At 43.1% G+C, this 19,900-nt stretch overlaps 1 protein-coding gene across 23 annotated transcripts in view; it reads left to right on the plus strand.

Moving 5' to 3' along the window:
* ZMYND8 (zinc finger MYND-type containing 8) overlaps positions 1-19,900 on the plus strand; it is a 328,826-nt gene that overhangs the window by 210,342 nt on the left and 98,584 nt on the right. For 16 of the 23 annotated variants that reach the window (XR_011847695.1, XM_072110562.1, XM_072110555.1 and 13 more), the window contains 3 exons: positions 12,789-12,941; positions 13,028-13,528; positions 14,315-14,686. Coding sequence is in view for 22 of the 23 variants with exons in the window: in XM_072110562.1 (XP_071966663.1) it covers positions 12,789-12,941; positions 13,028-13,528; positions 14,315-14,686 (1,026 nt within the window). In the remaining variant the exon portion in view is untranslated. The remainder of the gene's footprint in view (positions 1-12,788; positions 12,942-13,027; positions 13,529-14,314; positions 14,687-19,900) is intronic. The other 7 variants (XM_072110565.1, XM_072110564.1, XM_072110571.1 and 4 more) reach the window with 2 other exon arrangements.

The raw sequence follows: 19,900 nt of genomic DNA on the forward strand, positions 1-19,900 counted from the left end.
GCCCACTCCACTCCACTCCTCCACACGACGCCCACTCCACTCCTCCACACAACGCCCACTCCACTCCACACGATGCCCACTCCCAATCAATACTATGGGAGGCGCATAAGGGAGTGATGAGGGGATGCTTAATAGAACAGGGATCGCAAACCAAGAGAGACAGAGCACGTTAGGAGGAGGAGTTATGCAAAACGTTACAGTCAATGGAGGCAGCCATGGGGATTAACCCCTCTACTGGGAGCTTGCGTCTACTGGTGGAGCTCAGGGAATCCTTGAGAGAAAAACAGACAAAAAAGATGCTGGTATACTCGAAGCAACAATATTATGTAAGGGGTAACAAATTCCATACACTCCTTGCAAGGCAGCTATGGGAGAGGCAGGAGCATCAGACCTGCCACACCTTTAGTGACCCACAGGGATCCTTGATAAATGATCCCATGGCCATATCAGGCTAATTCCATACGTATTTTGCTGTTATATTGCTGTTCCTGTTTCGGTGGAAGAGAGAAATCGGGTTCTAAATGGATTTCTGGACTTCTGCTCACTCCCTAGGCTATCACCTGAGGCTTTGAGGCCCATAACGACCCAATGTTGGAAATAGAAGGAAATGACCTATCATGTGGCAAAGCACCAGGCCTGGATGGGCTGACCTATTTATATTATTAATCCTTCCTGCAGGCTCTGCTATCGCACATGGTGAAATTTTTCAATGCGTTCTTATCACCTTTATCACCTTAATAGCAAAGCCAGGAAAAGATATCATAGATTGTGCAAATTATAGACCAATTGCGCTTTTAAACGCTGACCTTAAAATCTATACTAAGATTCTCGCCAATTAGCTGTTGCCAATGCTTGCCCACATTATTCAGAAGGATCAAGAAGGCTTCATACCATGCTGACAGGGGGGTGATCACACAAAGAGAACGATCGACGTACTGAATAAAATTGGTGAACAAGCACTTGTTCTCGTTTGGTTGCTGAAAAGGCCTTTTGCAGACTGAATTGGTTTCAGACGCTAGAATTCATGGGCGCAATTAGGACATTTCACTCTGCACCCATGGCGACGATAAAACTCCTGGAGTGGGCGCCGTGTGGAGGAGTGGAGTGGAGTGGGCGCCGTGTGGAGGAGTGGAGTGGAGTGGGCGCTGTGTGGAGGAGTGGGCGCTGTGTGGAGGAGTGGGCGCTGTGTGGAGGAGTGGGCGCTGTGTGGAGGAGTGGGCGCTGTGTGGAGGAGTGGGCGCTGTGTGGAGGAGTGGGCGCTGTGTGGAGGAGTGGGCGCTGTGTGGAGGAGTGGGCGCTGTGTGGAGGAGTGGAGTGGAGTGGGCGCTGTGTGGAGGAGTGGAGTGGAGTGGGCGCCGTGTGGAGGAGTGGAGTGGAGTGGGCGCCGTGTGGAGGAGTGGAGTGGAGTGGGCGCCGTGTGGAGGAGTGGAGTGGAGTGGGCGCCGTGTGGAGGAGTGGAGTGGAGTGGGCGCCGTGTGGAGGACTGGAGTGGAGTGGGCGCCGTGTGGAGGACTGGAGTGGAGTGGGCGCCGTGTGGAGGAGTGGAGTGGGCGCCGTGTGGAGGAGTGGAGTGGAGTGGGCGCCGTGTGGAGGAGTGGAGTGGGCGCCGTGTGGAGGAGTGGAGTGGAGTGGGCGCCGTGTGGAGGAGTGGAGTGGAGTGGGCGCCGTGTGGAGGAGTGGAGTGGGCGCCGTGTGGAGTGGGGGCTGTTCTGTGTAGGTTGTATACTATCCCTCTCATCATGTCACAGAAATCATATACTGAGTTGTAGGTATATAGTTATATGGCCTCCGATACGGAGTCCGCTAGTGGGGGTGTGTCCTTTTTATTTGTCCACCTTGTGCTCACAAAGTGACTGAGGAAACCCCGAGAAGGCGCTTACGCAGTAGTGCCAGACTGCCCGGGACTTCTGCTGGGGTGGATCCCTGTTAGTGCAGCTTTGGGGCATAGCGCTTCTTATGGGACTAGTAAAGAAGCCCACAATCAGGGATTATTGGAGCACAGACATACTGTACCACATCCAGATGTTCCGCATGGCGATGAGTAGAATGCACTTTGAAACCATCCATAAGTTTATGCATTTTGCCGACAATTGACAGTGCCCACCCAGAGATGACCCCAGTTATGATAGGTTGCACCCACTACTGGACCAGGGCTACAAACTCTACCTGGATAATTTTTATACCAGTGTTACCCTGTTCAAGTGCCTCGCTTCCAGACAAACTGCAGCATGCAGCGCTGTAAGAATGAATCCGAGAGGTGCAGCGACTCAGTTTAGGCACAAGGACAAGAGGGATGTCCTTTTACTAACAACAATACATGGGCACACCTCCACCCCTGCCCCTGTACGAGGTACCAGTGCAGAAGACCCCAAGCCAGACTGTATTTTGGATTATAATAGGTACATGGGAGGGGGGAATTTTTCGGACTAGGTGCTTCAGCCATATAACACCATGCAGAAATTGAGGGTGTGGTATAAGAAGCTGGCCATGCTCATCATGCAGATGGCACTGTATAATGCTTATGTGCTGCATCGATGTGCAGGCCAGAGGGGAACTTTCCTGGAATTTCAAGAGGTGGTAGTCAAGCAGTTGATTTTTAGAGATCAGGAAGGGGGAAGTGCTAGTACGTCTGGAAGCAAGGCCACATCATGCATTGTACCAGGGCAGCACTTTCCATGAGAAGTTCCCCTTAACTGCTAGCATGGGAAGGACACAGAAGAGGTGCAGGTTGTGCTCCAAAAAGGGCATAAAAAAACAAACCATCTACCAGTGTGACACGTGCGCCGAGAAACCAGGGTTATGCATGAAGGAGTGTTTCAGAATTTACCACACATCCCTGGATATATAATTGTACCCTGATGCACTCTTACACACAGCTTTATACATCATGCCACATGCCGCACCCTCCCTGCAGAGCCCTCCCGTGTGCCCAGCCTATAGATTATTGCCACATATGGGTCGTACCCGGGAGAAACCGCATCATGATTTTTGGTGTGTTTGTCTCCCAGGGCAGGAGCTGGGCACAAGAAGACATAATGGATAATTTGTACTATGCACTACCCATTATACATAATCCTTGGGGTCCATCTGTGGGGTTAAAATGCTTGCTACACCTCTAGACTTATTCATGGAGGAGTGTAGTTTTCAAATATGATCAGTTCTCAGGGGTTTCTACTGTTCTGATCCCTAAAGGCATCTACAAATATTTTAGGATGCCAAAAAAAAAAATTAAAGATCTGTGCTATAAATGCTCTTCTTTTCTTGTGTGTCTCCATCTTGTAGCCCAGTGATGGCGAGCCTTTTGGAGACAGAGTGCCCAAACTACATCCAAAATCCACGTATTTACCGTGAAGTGCCAACATGGTATTTTAAGCAGTTACTTATTGCTACCTGTTCTTCCACATCTTTGAATTGTATCGATCCCCTGAGGCCACCAATACAGTTGATAGGAGAGCAAATTCAGACTCTCGTTGTAGCTTCTCTCCAGGATCTCTCTGTAGAGGAAAAATGGTTGGTCCAGCAGGAGGACGTCCAAAAATATTGCAGTTCTGTCAACACCTTCTCACTTTTCCCGTAGTTCCTAACAGCCAATGAAGTGTTGCTTTAAAATAGCGCTGAGAGCAGCATCTGTTAAGTTGCCTGGGACTTGATGGATTAGGTCCTATTTGGTGAACTGTCCTGGGGTGATGGTCTGAATGCCCACAGAAATGGCTCCGAGTGCGACCTCTGGCACCGGTGCCAAAGGTTCACCACCACTGTTGTAGCCTATTGCCACACATGGGGTATAACCATACCTGTAATAACACGTAGAATGATTTTGGGGTATTTATCCGCAGTGGCATGAGTTGGGCTGATTTCATTTATCACTACAATGACACATTTGAGAAAACAATGCAATTTTTACTCTGACCTATTCACTTTGTATTACATTTGGGCCAGCATCTCAGGGGTCAAAATGCTCATACATCCCTAGATCATTACTTTGAGGGGTGCCCTTTCCTAAAATGGGGTAAATACTCGGGGCTTTCTATTGCACTGGTACCTCAGGGGCTCCAAAAGCAAAATTTTGCTTATCCCTTCTCAGCCCTGCTGTGTCCCCAGCCTGTAGACTATTGCCACACATGGAGTATTTCCATACCTGTAATAACCGACAGAATGATTTTTGGAGTGTTTGTGTCCAACCCATGCCACTTTAGACTGCCACTTTAGTCCTGCGCGATCCCCGATCCGGAATGTCAGCCGGAATACACATCTGCCACGATTCAAGAAGATTGTGCGCCCGATTTTTTTGCATGTGTCACTCACTTGCTCAGGTCCGCCGGAGTTCACGATCTTCCTCCCGGTGTATGGCTTTCGACACAAATTTAAATGTGAAGTCCCGCAGTTTGTCCGAATATGTCGGATCGTCTGACAGCCCGCACCCGGTTCCTAACGCATGAAAGCCGTCGCCGATACATCAAAATCAGATGCCGTGCGGCAAAAAAACCCTTCTAAATGCGGCGCAAATCAGAAGTCGTATGATATTCCGACGATAGTGCGGTCCGCGGACCCTTAGTAAATGAGCCCCAATATATTAGGCACTAAAATGACATTTTTCAAAATAAAAAAGCATTTTTTTGCACTGGTACCTTAAGGGCTCTGGGATCATGTCATGGCACTCCAAATCCAAACGTGTGAAAACGGAGCTGCAGAAGGAAAATTTCACTCCTTCCCTTCTCAGCCCTACTGTGTGCCCAGCCTGTCAATTATTGTGTTGTATTGCCGTACTCGGGACAATCCAAAGAATGATTTTTGTCTAAAGTGGCATGGGTTGGGTACAATGTAATACGCACTAAAATGACATTTTGAAATACAGGCAGTCCCCGGGTTACATACAAGATAGGGTCTGTAGGTTTGTTCTTAAGTTGAGTTTGTATGTAAGTCGGATCTGTATATTTTATCATTGTAGCTCCAGCCAGAACTTTTTTGATCTCTCTGACAATTGGATTTTAAAAATGTTGGGTTGTCATAAGAATCAATATTAACACTAAAGCTTCATTACAGACACATGTGATAACTGTTACAGCTGATTATTGTAGCCTAGGACTAAAGCACAATAAATTACCAATATCCAGAGGTCCGTTTGTAACTAGGGGATGTATGTAAGTCGAGTGTTCTTAAGTAGGGGACCGCCTGTAATGCATTTTCAACTCTGCCCCGTTTACATTGCGTTAGATTTTGGCCTTCATGTTAGAGGTTAAAATGCTCGCCACAACCCCAGATGAATTCTTTAAGGGGTCTAGTTTCCAAAATGGTGACATCTCTGGAGGTTTTCTATTATACGGTTTACTCTGGGGCTCTTCAATTACACTGTGGCACCACAAAACATTTGCAGCCATATTGGCCTTTCAAAATAACAAAAATAGTACGAACTCTATTCTGGACATCGATGTGTGACGATACAGCAATTAACATTGACAGTAATGCCGTACTCTGAAGAAGCAGGGCAAAAATTTTGGAATGTATATTTACCTCAAATTTTAGGGCTAAATGAGAAAAATTTTAATCAAAAATTGAAATTTCAAAATTTCCAATCCATTTTTCGTTTGCTTCCGGAAAAATAATTAAAGGGTTAACAGACTTTTCAAATGCTGATTTGAATAGGTTGAGATGTTAGGTTCATAACATGGTGTCACTTGTGGGGGTATATAGTACAAAAGCTTTTTATAGGGCACTTCCAAATTGAATTGGTCACCAAAAATTTCACATCTGAGAAGTTGCTTCTAAAACTTAAAACCTTCTCACGTTGGGGTAGGATTTAAGATTATCCTCTTTTAGTGTGCGTTGGCTACGTATTTCAAATGCAAGATTTGCTAATGCTGTTACCCAGTGCAAAAACCTGCACTGCACAGGTTTATTTGGTTTCACAAAACTATATAGAAATATGGGAAAAAGAACAGAAAAGGAGGAGCATACTAATCAAAACAACTCATGATTCCCAGCTTATGAAGTCACTTGATTGGAGAACTTCCCTGCTGTCGCACGTCAGCGTCATGTTGATGTTCCTTAGCTTCAAAACTTTTCTGTGCCATCTTGAGTTCATTGTTTCTATTACAGTACATTTTCGGAAAATAAGAAAAGTGGAAATGACAGGATTTGATCTATCAACTAGGTTTACCTTAACACTCACATCTGTAAAAAAAAAAATGGAAATGTAAAACAAATTATGGAAATAAAAAAAAGACCAATGGCAAAAGGTTTTTAGACTTTTTTTTGTCTAAAAAGTAGAACGTTTGAAACTTACATTTTTTTCAAATTTTTCCAAAATTTTTGAATTTTTTTGTTACATTGGAGAAATTTGATAAAAAAAACCATTTTGAATATAATATTGGAAAGTCAATCCGATATTCTTGTTTGTGAGACATCTCCTGACAAGGTTTTAATTGAAGTGACATAATATGCTCACTCCAATCCCTAAGGATTCTCGCTAACTGCCTACCTGGTTTATTATTCCATTCATGCTGGGATCTATGGCAGATGGTTTTGAAACGTTTGTGGCCAGCGTCTCGTCGTTTATTAAGCTCCTGGTGGGCTAGCGTCGGGTCCCTTAGTGTCTGGATTTGAAGTGTTTGCTTATGCTGGGCTTCCAGCCATGCGACCTGTTGAAAGAGAGAAGTAATCTTTTGTCCCCTCTCCCTCTTAATTCTGGTGCAATGTCTAATCCGAACTCCCCTAAGAATGTTTTTCATAGTGTCCCATCGAATCGTTGGTCAAAGAGCATTAGCAGGAAGTCTTCAGCATCCTGAATTAGAGTCATTCATTCTCCATGAGAAGTGACGGTGTTCTGCAGGGCCAAATCAAAAGTTACAAAAAACTGTGCATGGTGCCATAGGTGTATTTAGCCTCTTTTGGTGTGAGTCAGCACAGAGAGAAGTTTCTGACGGGCAAATATGTAATCGATTCTACGGTAGGAGTCTTGTGGGGGTAGTAGAAAGTGTAATCTTTTACCTCCAGGGAGAACATGCGCCATGTGCCACAAAGCTGCATTGTGCGCAGCACCTTCTTCACCCAATTGATATGGCTATATACAAGCAAGGCCGACCCAAAGATGTACCAAGCAAGCAGTCCATTGGAAAATTAAGGTACCTACGTAAAGTCAAATTAACCTGAGAATAAAAAGCAAGGCATCCAGGGATTTTTCCAGGAGATTAGTCTTTTCAGAGTTGGGAGCATACCAATAAGTTATGGTAAAGATTGAGCCCTGAATGTCACATTTTAAAAAGATAAAATGTGCAGTCATCAACTAGTATGTCAGTCAATTTAAATGGGGGGAACTGGGTGGTGTGGCTAGCAGCCAACATGGCCAGACGCATCTAAGTGAGCTCCACACCGATCCCTCACCATCCTGAACCCATACTGGTCATCCTACCTTTCCAGCCACAACTGGTGAGAGAGGTGGTCCCCTGTGCACCAGGGACACCTTTTGGAGCCAAAAAGTCTGGGTCAGACCTACACCCGGGTACCGCGCCACGAGGTGAGGAGCAGCAGGTGCAGACACTGCACATAATATAGCAGCTGCACGGAGCGCAGCCGAAGCCTCCCGACATCCACCTGGAGGGTCCAGGACCTATATAACAGGGGGCCGGGGGACAGTGAAGGGGAGCAGGGCAGCACCCCAGGGACAGAAGAACATAACCCCTAAAGTGCTGGATCGGTTGGTGAAGCGGTGCCATAATCCCCACACACCTCGCAGCCTCCTGTGTGAGTCGGCATTCTTGCGGAGCTCCGGGAGCTACAGAGCACGATTATTTCTTATCCTACACCGCCATCTAGTGGTCATATTGCAGAATTGCACCCTTCCACACTGTAAAGCAGTGATGGCTAACCTATGGCACTGGTGCCAGAGGTGGCACTCTGAGCCCTTTCTGTGGGCACTCAGGCCATCACCAGAGATGACTCCAGGTATCTTCCTACAGTCCCAGACAGCCCAGGACTTGCTGTGCACAGAGCTATTTTAAAGTGACAGCTGTACTTGGGACTATTTTCTGCTTTCCTGGTGTCCTCAGGGCTCTGGCATCAATGAAAACTGTGACAGAGAATGGAGTATAAATCAAAAATTACATTTCTGTGCTGGCACTTTGCGATAAATAAGCGGGTCTTTGTTGTAGTTTGGGCACTCGGTCTCTAAAAGGTTTGCCATCACTGCTCTAAAGGCTCCTGAATGATGTGTTCTGCTATGACCTGCAAGAACAGCCTTCTGTCATAGAATAAGTTTTAACCTTTGGATCCCCAATTAACCACTCTCCTCTGAAGTCATATCAAAGCTCTTCACAATAAAGGACAATCCGATCCTTGCTTTATTTCTCAATTAAACATAGGGGCCACTGCAAGCTCCGGGGGCCAAGACCGGCAACACCCATCATGAGTCCTCCCAAAACCAGTGCAGCGGAGAGGCTGAAAGAATTCGCCAGGACTGAAATGACAGAACCCCCAAAGTCGCCCCTGCCCCCACGTGGTGGCCTGAAGAGAACATCTAAAAATTCTAATGCCTCCTCTGACACAGAGGAATTGACGGAGGAGATTACTTTGAAACAAGTGACTGACCAGGTCCTTTCTGCTATCGATGCCTGCAAGAGTTCCCTTATGGGAAAGTTAGACGAAGTGCGGATGGATGTCAGCCTGCTCAGGCAAGATATGCAAAGCCTACGAGAGAGAGTACAGCATGCAGAAGAGAGGATATCCCAGGTGGAGGATCGCACAGCACCTTTCTCCAACGCCATTACAGGTCTCACTACAGCCTCGGACCTGATGAAACAAAAGGCAGATGACCTAGAAAATAGACTGAGGCGTAACAACATAAGAGTAATTGGGCTCCCGGAGAGGGCAGAGGGTCGCTCTCCAGAGATGTTCGTGAAGAGATGGATGAAAAATTTGTTCCCCGATGCAGAGTTCTCCTCTACATTCTCTGTAGAAAGAGCACACAAAGTGCATGGGGGCCCCCCAAAACCCGGATCGCCATCAGAGACCGGAATAGGATACTGCAGTTAGCCCAGCGCCTTCAAGAAATTAGAGTGGACAACACCAAAGTCTCCATCTTCCTATACTTCTCCATGGAATTACAAAAGCGGAGAGCTACCTTCGCGGAGGTGAAGCGCAAACTACGAGACACACATATTCCCTACTCCATGATCTACCCCGCAAGACTGCGAGTGGCGGACGGAGACCGAGCTGTGTTCTTCACATCCCCGGGAGAGGCAGAGCAGTGGCTTCGGCAGAAGAGAGGATCACCATCCCGTTAAATGGCAAAGTGAAGAAATTACAGACTACAGGACAGGTCTAAATATAGTTTGGTCTCAGGCCTGAACTATTACACATCACTTTGTGCACTTTCAGTTATATGTTTCGTAAATGTTTCACAGGCGGTTTCAAAATTAACATGCAGAGGTGGGATGACTCCCATAATACTATGGACTACAAGGTAGAGGGACGGAGGGGCATATACCCATCACCAAATAGTTCCACTCATTGGTGAGGGTATCCCCAAGGCACTAGCCACTTGGTTAGACAACACAGCACCACGGCTTTATAGCCGCCGGCGCTAAGACAGTTGTTCTTTATTTCCACAAGTTACTGTCTGTTGTAGGTTAAATGTTTCAATTTAATGGTAGGGTGTATTCATTGGATCTGCGGGGCCGCAACACGATGACTTCTAAACAGACCGCTCACTTATCATCTCAGGGTGCCTCACATACATATCTATTGGGCAATCCTGTTCCACCACTAAATTACATAGGAATATGAGTGAACTCAGAATTTGCTCTTGGAATGTCCGGGGCTTAGGCACGCCTAGAAAGAGACTGATGGTGTTTGACCAGATTAGGATCCAAAACCCCCACATAATAGGTCTCCAGGAGACCCACCTGGAGAAGAATAGGACTCGCATACTAAATAAACCATGGGTACAGTGGGCACAGCATTCCTGCTATACGACTGCTTCCAGAGGGGTATCCCTTCTAATACACAGATCCCTCCAATGGGAAACTCTATCCTCTCAGGCAGATGACGAGGGCTGATATATATTTGTTCATGCGCGCATTGAAGGCGCACTTTATAATGTCCTGTGCATATATAACCCACCTCCGGCCTCTAGAGGCATTCTACAAAAAGCGTCCTTATTCGCTGCATCATACCCCCACGCAACATCTATTTGTATGGGGGACTTTAATATGTTACTACATCCCTCTCAAGACTAGCACCGCACACAGCAGAATCAACCACCACCACCTGCATCAAATATCTTAGACCCCTTCCTTAAAGAAATGGGATGGGTTGACCTTTGGAGACACTTACACCCAACAGACCTAGCATATTCGTGTCACAGCGCAACCTACAACTCCCTGTCATGCATAGACTACATTGTAGGGACGGCAGCACTGTCCACTCGTATAAAGGATATTAGATACTTGCCCAGGGGGACATCAGATTACTCCCCTATGCTATGTGTCATCCATGGCACAAACCATTCAGCGGCCCATTAACTCCGGATACATGCCTTCTGGTTAGGGCTAATTGGGACACATGACAATACATTGGCACAGCTGCAGTCTTTCCTGGAAGCTCACCAGGGGGCTGGGTCTGGGGAAATGCAATGGGAAGCTCTGAAGGTGTTTCTATGGGGATGCCTGCAATCCTCTATTAAATACATAAAAAGGGAGGCTGTCCGCAAAGTATCAGATCTAGCTGCAGAATGCCTATCACTGGAGCAGAATTACATTGCACACCCCTCAGATGAGAAACGGGATCTGTGGTTACATACTGGGCGTCTGTACATAAATGCATTAACAAGTAGAGCCAATACCAAATTATTCTATTATAAGCAGACTGCATTTGAATATGGGAACCAGTCAGCAAAACTCCTGGCCCATGTAGCTAAGCAGAACTCGTCTTCCCCTCCCATTCTACAAATCAGGTCAGAGGCAGGAATAGTATAGCAGAACCAGACTGACATAGCATCCAGATTTACCCAATTCTATTCTGACCTATATGCATCTTCCCTGAACAGGACCCCGGGAGAAATAGAAAGTTACCTGGGAGGTACCCTCTTCCATAAACTAACCAGCGAACAGGCTCAAAGTCTCGAGGGCCCCATTACACTAGAGGAATTGGAGGAGGCAGTAGACGGCCTAAGCAACAATAAATCCCCAGGTCCCGATGGCCTACCAAAAGAGGTGTACTGCAAATACAAAGAGCTGTTGTATCCTAAACTGCTAGAAATGTATACTGAATCCTTTAGGGCAGGGAAACTACCAGACTCCCTTTCGGAGGCCACTGTGGTAGTATTACTGAAGACAGACAAAGACCCTTTAGAATGCGGGTCGTATAGACCAATAGCATTACTCAACACAGATTACAAGATTCTCACCCGGGTCCTGGCGACCAGATTGAATAAGGTCATATCATCACTTATCCATCATGATCAGTCTGGCTTCATGCCCGGACGGTCCACTACAGACAATATAAGGAGGGTGCAGGTAATTGCTCAGATTGGGCAAAGATGTGGAGAGGACTGGGCACTAGCATAATTAGACACAGCTAAATGGGGGGGAACTGTTTTTGGATAGTTTTGGATTTGTTTTCCCCTCTTAGTTTCACGTTTCAGTGATGCAACCTTCAAATCCATTATGACTGCAGAGCAAAGAAAAGAAAGAGGAGGAGGACAGTGTAGGGAATCTCAAAAGAGACAAGTAATAAACAGCTAAGAGAGAGAATGGGTGCCCCAAAAAAAGGGAATAATGGGAAAAGCAGACAGAAGAGTGACAATGATGCTGGAAGGGGTAATGGAGGATAGGTTTAAAACAAAAACGCTAAATCCTCCTTCACCAGCTCTGGAGTCGCTGAAGTGAGTTGTAAGTAGCTTACACCTACCCCTAAAGTTGGTGGCATAGTGTACCATGACTGCTGGTTTCTTTTAAACCCCTCCCATTTTTATGTGAACTTAAACTTTGTTATGTCATATTCAAGAGCCTGGAAGGCAGTTCACTGTTAGCCATTTGCGGTCTTTGTGACCAATTCCCCTTTTTGTTCTGCTGATAATTGAATCCAGCACGGGAATTGCTGAACCAGCACCAGTAAAGTTTGTCCTCCACTCATATTGTGCTTTCTTTTTGGAGCAAGCATTATTCTAGGGTTATGTGGATAGATCTTTATGTAGCATTGTTACTCCGATGTGTCATCCCAAACATATGCAAACTTGTTGGTGTTCTCCTGGACCAACCTCTCTGCAACTCTTCCCTCACTTTCTTGTTTACCTCACTAATCTCTTTCTGACAGGGCAATCTGTCACCATAACTGTGATTACCAAACAATGTGTTTTGCTACCGGTGCTCGAAACCAGCATTTGCAGGTCATGACAGATTTAGCGATTAAATGGAGAGGACCCAGCTACAAAGTTTTTTAAATCTGCTTCTGTAAGCTACAAAACTTCTGGGCAATGTAATCAGGGAGCTCCACCTCTTTGTTATAAATGGATATTATGTTTGCTAGATTCTTAGTTTTAAGCAAGAGCTCCGTATATCGAAATCGCACATTTTTTTTCACAGCATACCCTTTCAAATCGTTATTCAAGGACAATTTAAGCAGTAAAGTTCCTCTAATCCATGATTAATGGGGTTCAACTAGTAAGGAATCAAACCCTTTTATCTATTCATTCCACATTGGCTTTAGAACACTGCACTTGATTGTTAAGTCCTTAATATACTTTATCTGTGACTTCCCTTTTTTGATAAGTCTTCCTATGTTTCTGTTTTTAGATCGTAGTAAAGCTGAGATGGACTTGAAAGAGTTGAGTGAATCTGTGCTTCAGCAATCTGCGATGACCCCATTGATCTCTCCTAAGAGGCAGATCCGCAGTCGCTTCCAGCTTAATCTGGACAAAACCATTGAGAGCTGCAAAGCCCAATTAGGTATATACATTATATTTTTTGTGCATGTAGAACTGTTGATAGATTTGCTGTGTCTAATACTGATTTTCTAATCTGCTGTAACCTAGGAATAAATGAGATTCCAGATGATGCTTATGCCACAGTGGAACATAGTGATTCTGAGGAGTCAGAGAAGACAGATTCTAGTGACAGTGAATATGGGAGTGATGAGGAACAGAAGTCAAAGAATGAGCAAGAGGAGGAAGAGAAGGAAAAAGAATTTTCAACTTCATCTTCCATAAAAAGAAAATACAAGCCCTCAATACCAGCTGAGATAAAAGATGAATCAAAAATTGCGAAGACAACAACCGATAAAGCTGACAACATAGGTAAGGAGAAGCTGGCGTGTACCGTAGACAAGGATGTTCCTGATAAATGTAAATCCTTGTCGCACCCTGCAAAAGAAAAACTGAAGGGAAAGGATGAGACTGACTCCCCCACTGTTCACCTTGGACTGGACTCTGACTCAGAGAGTGAATTGGTCATTGATTTGGGTGAAGATTCCACAGGACGAGAAGGACGTAAAGCCAAAAAGGATGCTAAAATATCTACGCCAAAACACCCAGAAAGTATGTTAAAATATATTAACTAATTAAATTTAATTAATTTAACTGGTATTGTATGCTATAGAGAAACCTTTTACCATATTGCCTTGTCTTATTTTAAATATTTATACCAAATTCCATACCAATGAATGTATACTACACTATCCTTCATTATGGTGCTGTTTTAATTCACTTTTAAATTATTTACTTATTGCATTACATTGCAGTATACAATAAAATACGATAAACTTTATTGATCCCATAGGGAAATTATTTTGTGCATAATTTTACAGGCTTATGAGTTACAAAGAATTTACATACATAAAAGTCATACAAGTAAGGAACATGGAAGAATCGAAAAGACTACATACATATTGCATTGGGGAGGGGGCTGTGGGTGGATGGTACCGATACTAGTGGTATTTAGCTTCTTATGCCCTGTTTTTTTAAAAAAAGGATTTTAGAAATTATGCAATTGAACTTGTGAGGCTCTGGGCTCCACAGGCTTTAATAGCCTGGAGCCCCTTGGACTCATTTGCATAATTTTAAAGCTTTTTATTCTTAAAAACAAGGGCATAATAAGCTTAAATAAAAGTGGATCTTGCCACATATCTGCATGTAAGTGTGCTTGGTTTACCATTCTTGATCCTGGTAGAAGATGTCCTTTTAAATTATACTGCACTGTATTCTAGACTGTACTTATCTATTTTATATGCTGTCTATACTTCAATGTACTTCATTAAATACTGATTTGCACTGTAATTTGTATCTTACCAACCACATAGTATTTTCTTGTTGGTTTATTTGCAGTAAAATTGCCAGCCACAGTCAATTCCAGCAGCCAACTAGCAGCTGAGGCTCCAATCATGACGCGCTCTGCATCTCAGGTTGCCCCTTCAATGGGGGCAACAGTGACTACAAGTTCTGCATCAGTTGCAAGTGCTCCAACAGCAGCAACTGGAAGCCCAGTCAAGAAGCAGAGACCGCTTCTCCCCAAGGAGACAGTGCCCACTGTGCAGAGAGTGGTGTGGAATTCTTCCAGTAAGTTTCAGACCTCATCTCAGAAATGGCACATGCAGAAAGTTCAGAGGCAACATCAGCAGCAGCAGCAACAGCCAAGCACACCTGCGCCGTCACAGTCTCCACAAGGGACGAGATACCAGACACGGCAGGCTGTGAAAGGTATTGCATGCTGATCACAACCCTTTCATCTCACTGATCTACCACTTAAGACCAGTGTCTCATTTATCTCTGTCTTCCGATTCCTTTCAACATGATCTCCTATACATAACTCACCGTACATTTAATGTTCACTTTATTTTAGAGTGAAAATACTGATGTGTACATGGATTATCTATTTGGATTTGGTGTACCAAGATCAGCTGTAAAATCATAGGAGATAAAGTTTGAGAAAATAACAGAGAAAGCTAATAATCCCTATAATACAAATGTAATTTGACTCATAGTATGGAAAGAAAAATCTTTCTGACTGAAGAAAATATCCCTTGATCTTCAAGATTCTCACATTATTTTTCCCCCCTTAAGAAATGCATCCAGGCCCCTCCTTTATGTGCTAACTAAAATTTAACTTTTATTTTCTAAGTTTAAAATATTTGTAAGAGGACATTAGTGTCAGTGACATTAGAGGCTCAGTATTTTTGTTCTAAAATATATCAAGGAGGGGGGACCGAGCCACTTGAAATTTTTATCTCCTTATGAGACTATTTCCTATACATGGGTGCAATGTCTATTCAGCCATTCACTCTGATTCTCACACAAACAAGGGAAAACAACAAGGGAGGGGGAATTTTTAGGATTGGGGTAGGGTAGAGAGGTAGGAGCACACAGGTCTGTGTATCGCTATTAGCCCGGTATTCAGTAGTTTTCAGTGTTCATTCAGACCCTGTTCAGAGCATCTGGATAAATAGCTTTTTCTATCTGCTCTACAAGTAATTATTAACCCCTATTCTCCTCTATCCCATGTATAACACATAGCATCCACCCTATTCGACTATCTGGGTATAGATCACTTACTCACTACTGTCCTGTAGTCTCTGGTGCTTGTTAACTATTCCTAGTCCTCCCTTTCAGCAGCCTGCTTCGTATTTAACCCCTGTTCTGGTGGCTACCTCAGTTGGCTGTATATTGTGGCCATCTCTCATTCCTTGCTTTAAAACCCAAGATCGCCCCCCCAACATGTTTCGCCCCCTAGCTTGGCGTCATCAGGGGTTTAGGGCAATAGGCTATTGCCTTCGGTTTGTGTTAGAACACAATTATTTTCTGCTGTATCTCCAAAAGTGCAGAACAGCAATGGACACTCAAGCCGTCCCTAGCTACGCCAATCTTTTTATGGGGAGGTTCGGGGACCTCCATATACATCAAGCGCCACAATGGTCAAGAAATATAGAATGCTACAAACACTATATAGATGACCTGTTTTTCATCTGGCATGGCTCGGAAGATGAAGCCATGAGTTTTATAGAAACATTAACTTCTAACACTTGGGGATTATCTTTCACTATGAACCTGTAAAAAGACAGGCTTAAAAAACTTACCTTTTTAGCAGTTCCACAGACAAAGAAAAAAACTGTACAAATGTATCTGATTATAAAGAACAAGCCAAAGGAATGAAAGAAAAATTCATACAAGAAATGACCCCATGTCTTTGTTAGGTATGGTCCAGTTCAGTGAGTATATTGGATGGAAGCCTAACTATGAAATACTTCTTTGAGCTCACAAGCAAGATGAAATCAACACAGACTCAAAGTTTGTCTTAGCACACTGAGCTCACTGTATTTGAACAGTTGTCTTTTATGCACATCAGAATAGGCGTATACCATACATAATCGTGGCAAAAGTATGTACCAAACAAAAGAAGATGTTAGTTCACTCTTCAGAGGAATGTTTAATCATTAAAGGGGTATTCTCGTCTGGGCATTCACATTCAGTTTCATTAATCTGTCATATATAAACATTTCTTCATATGTTATTAAAAAAAATGTTCCTGTGTGAAGATAATTTCACATAAATAAAGTCATGTTGCCCCTTAGAAACCAGATAGCTTCCTCGGATACGACCACGTCACACTCTAGCAGTGGTGGCAAGACATGGGCTATATAGTCCTGCCGGACCACCAGGATTCAGCAATCATTACCACAGTACAGCTGTGGGACATGCAGTAACTACCGGACATTTCATATACAAAACCTTTTTGTTTATTTGTGCAATCTCTCGGGCAGAGGTGGCCGTATCCGAGGAAGCCATCCCGTTTCTAAGGGACAAAATGACTACATTTATGAGAAGTTATCTTCACACAGGAACATTTTTTTTTTAATAACATCTAATTTAAAAAATGTTTATATATGGCAGATTAATGAAACTGAATGTGAATGCCCAGACGAGAATACCCCTTTAAGTATCACTCCCCCTTATGTTGACACAGGTGGGTTGCTACAGTAGATACTAGGTTTTTACAAGGTTAAGATTGTAAACTACTATTTGTACTGTTAATGGTACACCTTATACAAAGATCACCTTGATTCATTTGTAAGTTGAAGGTCACCAAATTATGTCTTAAATGCTAACTAAAAGTATCTTACTAAAATAATAACTATAGGGTATCCCTATCAATTCCTCCTTTTGAGAAAATAAATTACGCTTCCTTCCCTTCTTTAGGTACTTCAGTAGCAAAATGCTACTGTCAGGCTTTTGCATTATTTTCTTCACCGAATTCCCCAAGGTGAAGGGGGATCATATCTTATTCTCAATTATAATTTTTCTTTAGAAATATTTGACTTTAATAAAACTATGTATATAGAGTTAATCACTTTTTCTAATAATCGTAGAAGAATATAAGGGATACATTCGCATGTCACAAGTATTGCTGTCACAATCATCAGTGAAATATTCACTCGACTGCAAATGGTCCACTTTCCCACCCATGACTCAAGCCAATTTGAAAAGGTCTTCTCTATACGAGAATTTTCTGCTAATTCTTCTGATAATGATGCAAAACCCTCTAATGCTTTGGTCAAGCTGAATGGTTTGGATAAAAGTACAACAATACGTACTGAAGATTTTGCAAACCTTTCCACTCTCAGCTTAAAACATTTCTAAGTTTTCTGCCATGGCATTAGGGATGTTGGACCAAGGTGTTCTTTTAGCACATCCTTAGTGTAATTTCTAAATCTATGTTGATTATAGTAAATATTAACCAATCAATATTTTTGTGTTGTGTAACCCTCCAAAAGACAATTGACTCAAATCAGATGCCTATTTGATTTCTTTAAATTCATCAGGTACTCCTGTGGGAACTCTAATACTGTCTATATAATTCCTAGGGTACTGACCATTTTGTTCTATGTAGGTGTTTTACATCTATTTTACCTTTTTATATCTCTGCTGAAGAGATAATTTGGAATTGCATAAGTACTTGAGTAAGAGCACAGCTGCCACATCGATTTACAGGCAATCTAGTTCTAAGTTTCAAGTCTCCACATAACCACCATTTATCAGTCCTAGCCATAGTTTGGTTACGGAACCACTGTGTTTTATATCCATCTTTATCTTCATTTACCAAAATAGTATTTTACAGAAGTCAGCAGTTAAGTTCCCTACTGGCTTTCCTTTTACTGTCCCTTTGGAAACAAGTTTAATTACCTAGATATGCAGATACTCTAGGGGGCACCTGACATGTCCTTGCTGCTGGGTATAACTTAGAAAGGGCATTGCATGGGTCATTGTTAGCTCATATGAGGCATTATGCAGGACTACAGTACATCATAGGTATTTTTTTTTATCAATCTCAGAAAGCTTAAATGGAATATGTGGTCGTTGCACCTGCTATACAGTTTGATATATTGATTTGATTCACTATTCACTCATCCTATTCACTCATCCTATTTAACCATTCATTCATCTCAGTGAAACCTGTTTCCATAGCTAAAAAAAAAAAAACTTAAAACTTGAACCTCTGCTGACTGCAAAATCTCCTTAACCTCCTTTTCCTGATCAGGAATGGCTTTCAACCAGAATGTTCCTTGTTGAGTGCTTCTCCCTAGGATGTATAGTCCTTATAAATAAAGGCCTTCATCCCAGGGGAAGGCTGAAACATATTTATAACATAAGGGTTTCAAGATGGGTATGATGGGTTACAACCCCATTTAGGATTAGTTCTAGTTATGGTCATTCTTTTAAGGAGGGCCTTACCTGTTGAGTTAACATGAGTCATAGCCTTATTTGAAGTGTATCCCCATGAGTCACCCATATTCCAGGCTGTCAAGGAGTTTAGTTTTCATTCCCTGGCCTACTTACACAGATATAACTGACAGCCCCTCGAGATCCAGTGAGATGCTTGCCAAACTTGAGGTCCAATGTACAATGGACTATTTCACAGAAATCAAATAGTATCTACTGGTAAAGATGTGATAAGCCACATAGCTGTTATTATCCCATTTTGTGTTATAAAATTATATTTTGTTTCCCCCATCTGCTATGGGGTCATTTGTACCAACACCAAAAACAAGATCATCTTTTTGTTTTGGTACCCAAACTTTAAAATGACTAATATGGATCCAATTTGATTTTCCCTCAAGCCCTTTTTTAATTCTCCCCTCCATAGTTTCCTTGGGTCATCTATTCCCCTTGGTCTTCCCCGCTCTTGGAAAAGAGCGATTTCCGATATTATGAAGCTACATACAGTATTTTTCGGACTATAAGGCGCACCCGAGTATAAGGCACACCATCAATAAATACCTGCTAAAACATCTAGGTTCCTATATAAGGCACATTCGATTATAAGGCGCACCTGATTATAAGGATTAATGACCAGCAGGTGGCAGACCTGTGCACAGTTCAAGGCAGCTGTTGTCTGTCAGTATGCACTGGACTATAGGGCGCACCTTTGATTTCTGAGAAAATCCAAAGGATTTTTTGTGTGCCTTATAGTCCGAAAAATACGGTACCCTTTCATCTAACATGTAGATAAAGTAGTTTTGAGCTATATCTTTTTTTAGCTGGAAGAGATGATTTACTGAGCCAAAATTGATCTGACAACCATAAATAATTTCATGTTCTGTGAAGTTAAATTTACACCTGCTAATATTTTCAAAGACATTTCTTTAAATACTATTTGCTCCATCTGCCACTTACACAAACCTCACACCACATAAACAAGGAAGTTGTTGGTTCGTAGATACCAAACACAATAAAGTTCAAACTGTCTGCTCCTTCTCAGTGACCATTGCCATGTTGTAGTTCAGCTAGTCCTCTCTGGCTTTTCAGATATCTTTGGTTTCATTTCTACTTCTTGGACATTAAATGTTGACTGTATATTTCTTCTTAGGTGCATGTCACACCTGGGCACATGTCACAGTCCATAGTCCAAAATAGGACACA

The sequence above is a fragment of the Engystomops pustulosus genome, chromosome 6 (assembly GCF_040894005.1).
Source record: "Engystomops pustulosus chromosome 6, aEngPut4.maternal, whole genome shotgun sequence".
NCBI classification, from domain to species: Eukaryota; Metazoa; Chordata; class Amphibia; order Anura; family Leptodactylidae; genus Engystomops; species Engystomops pustulosus.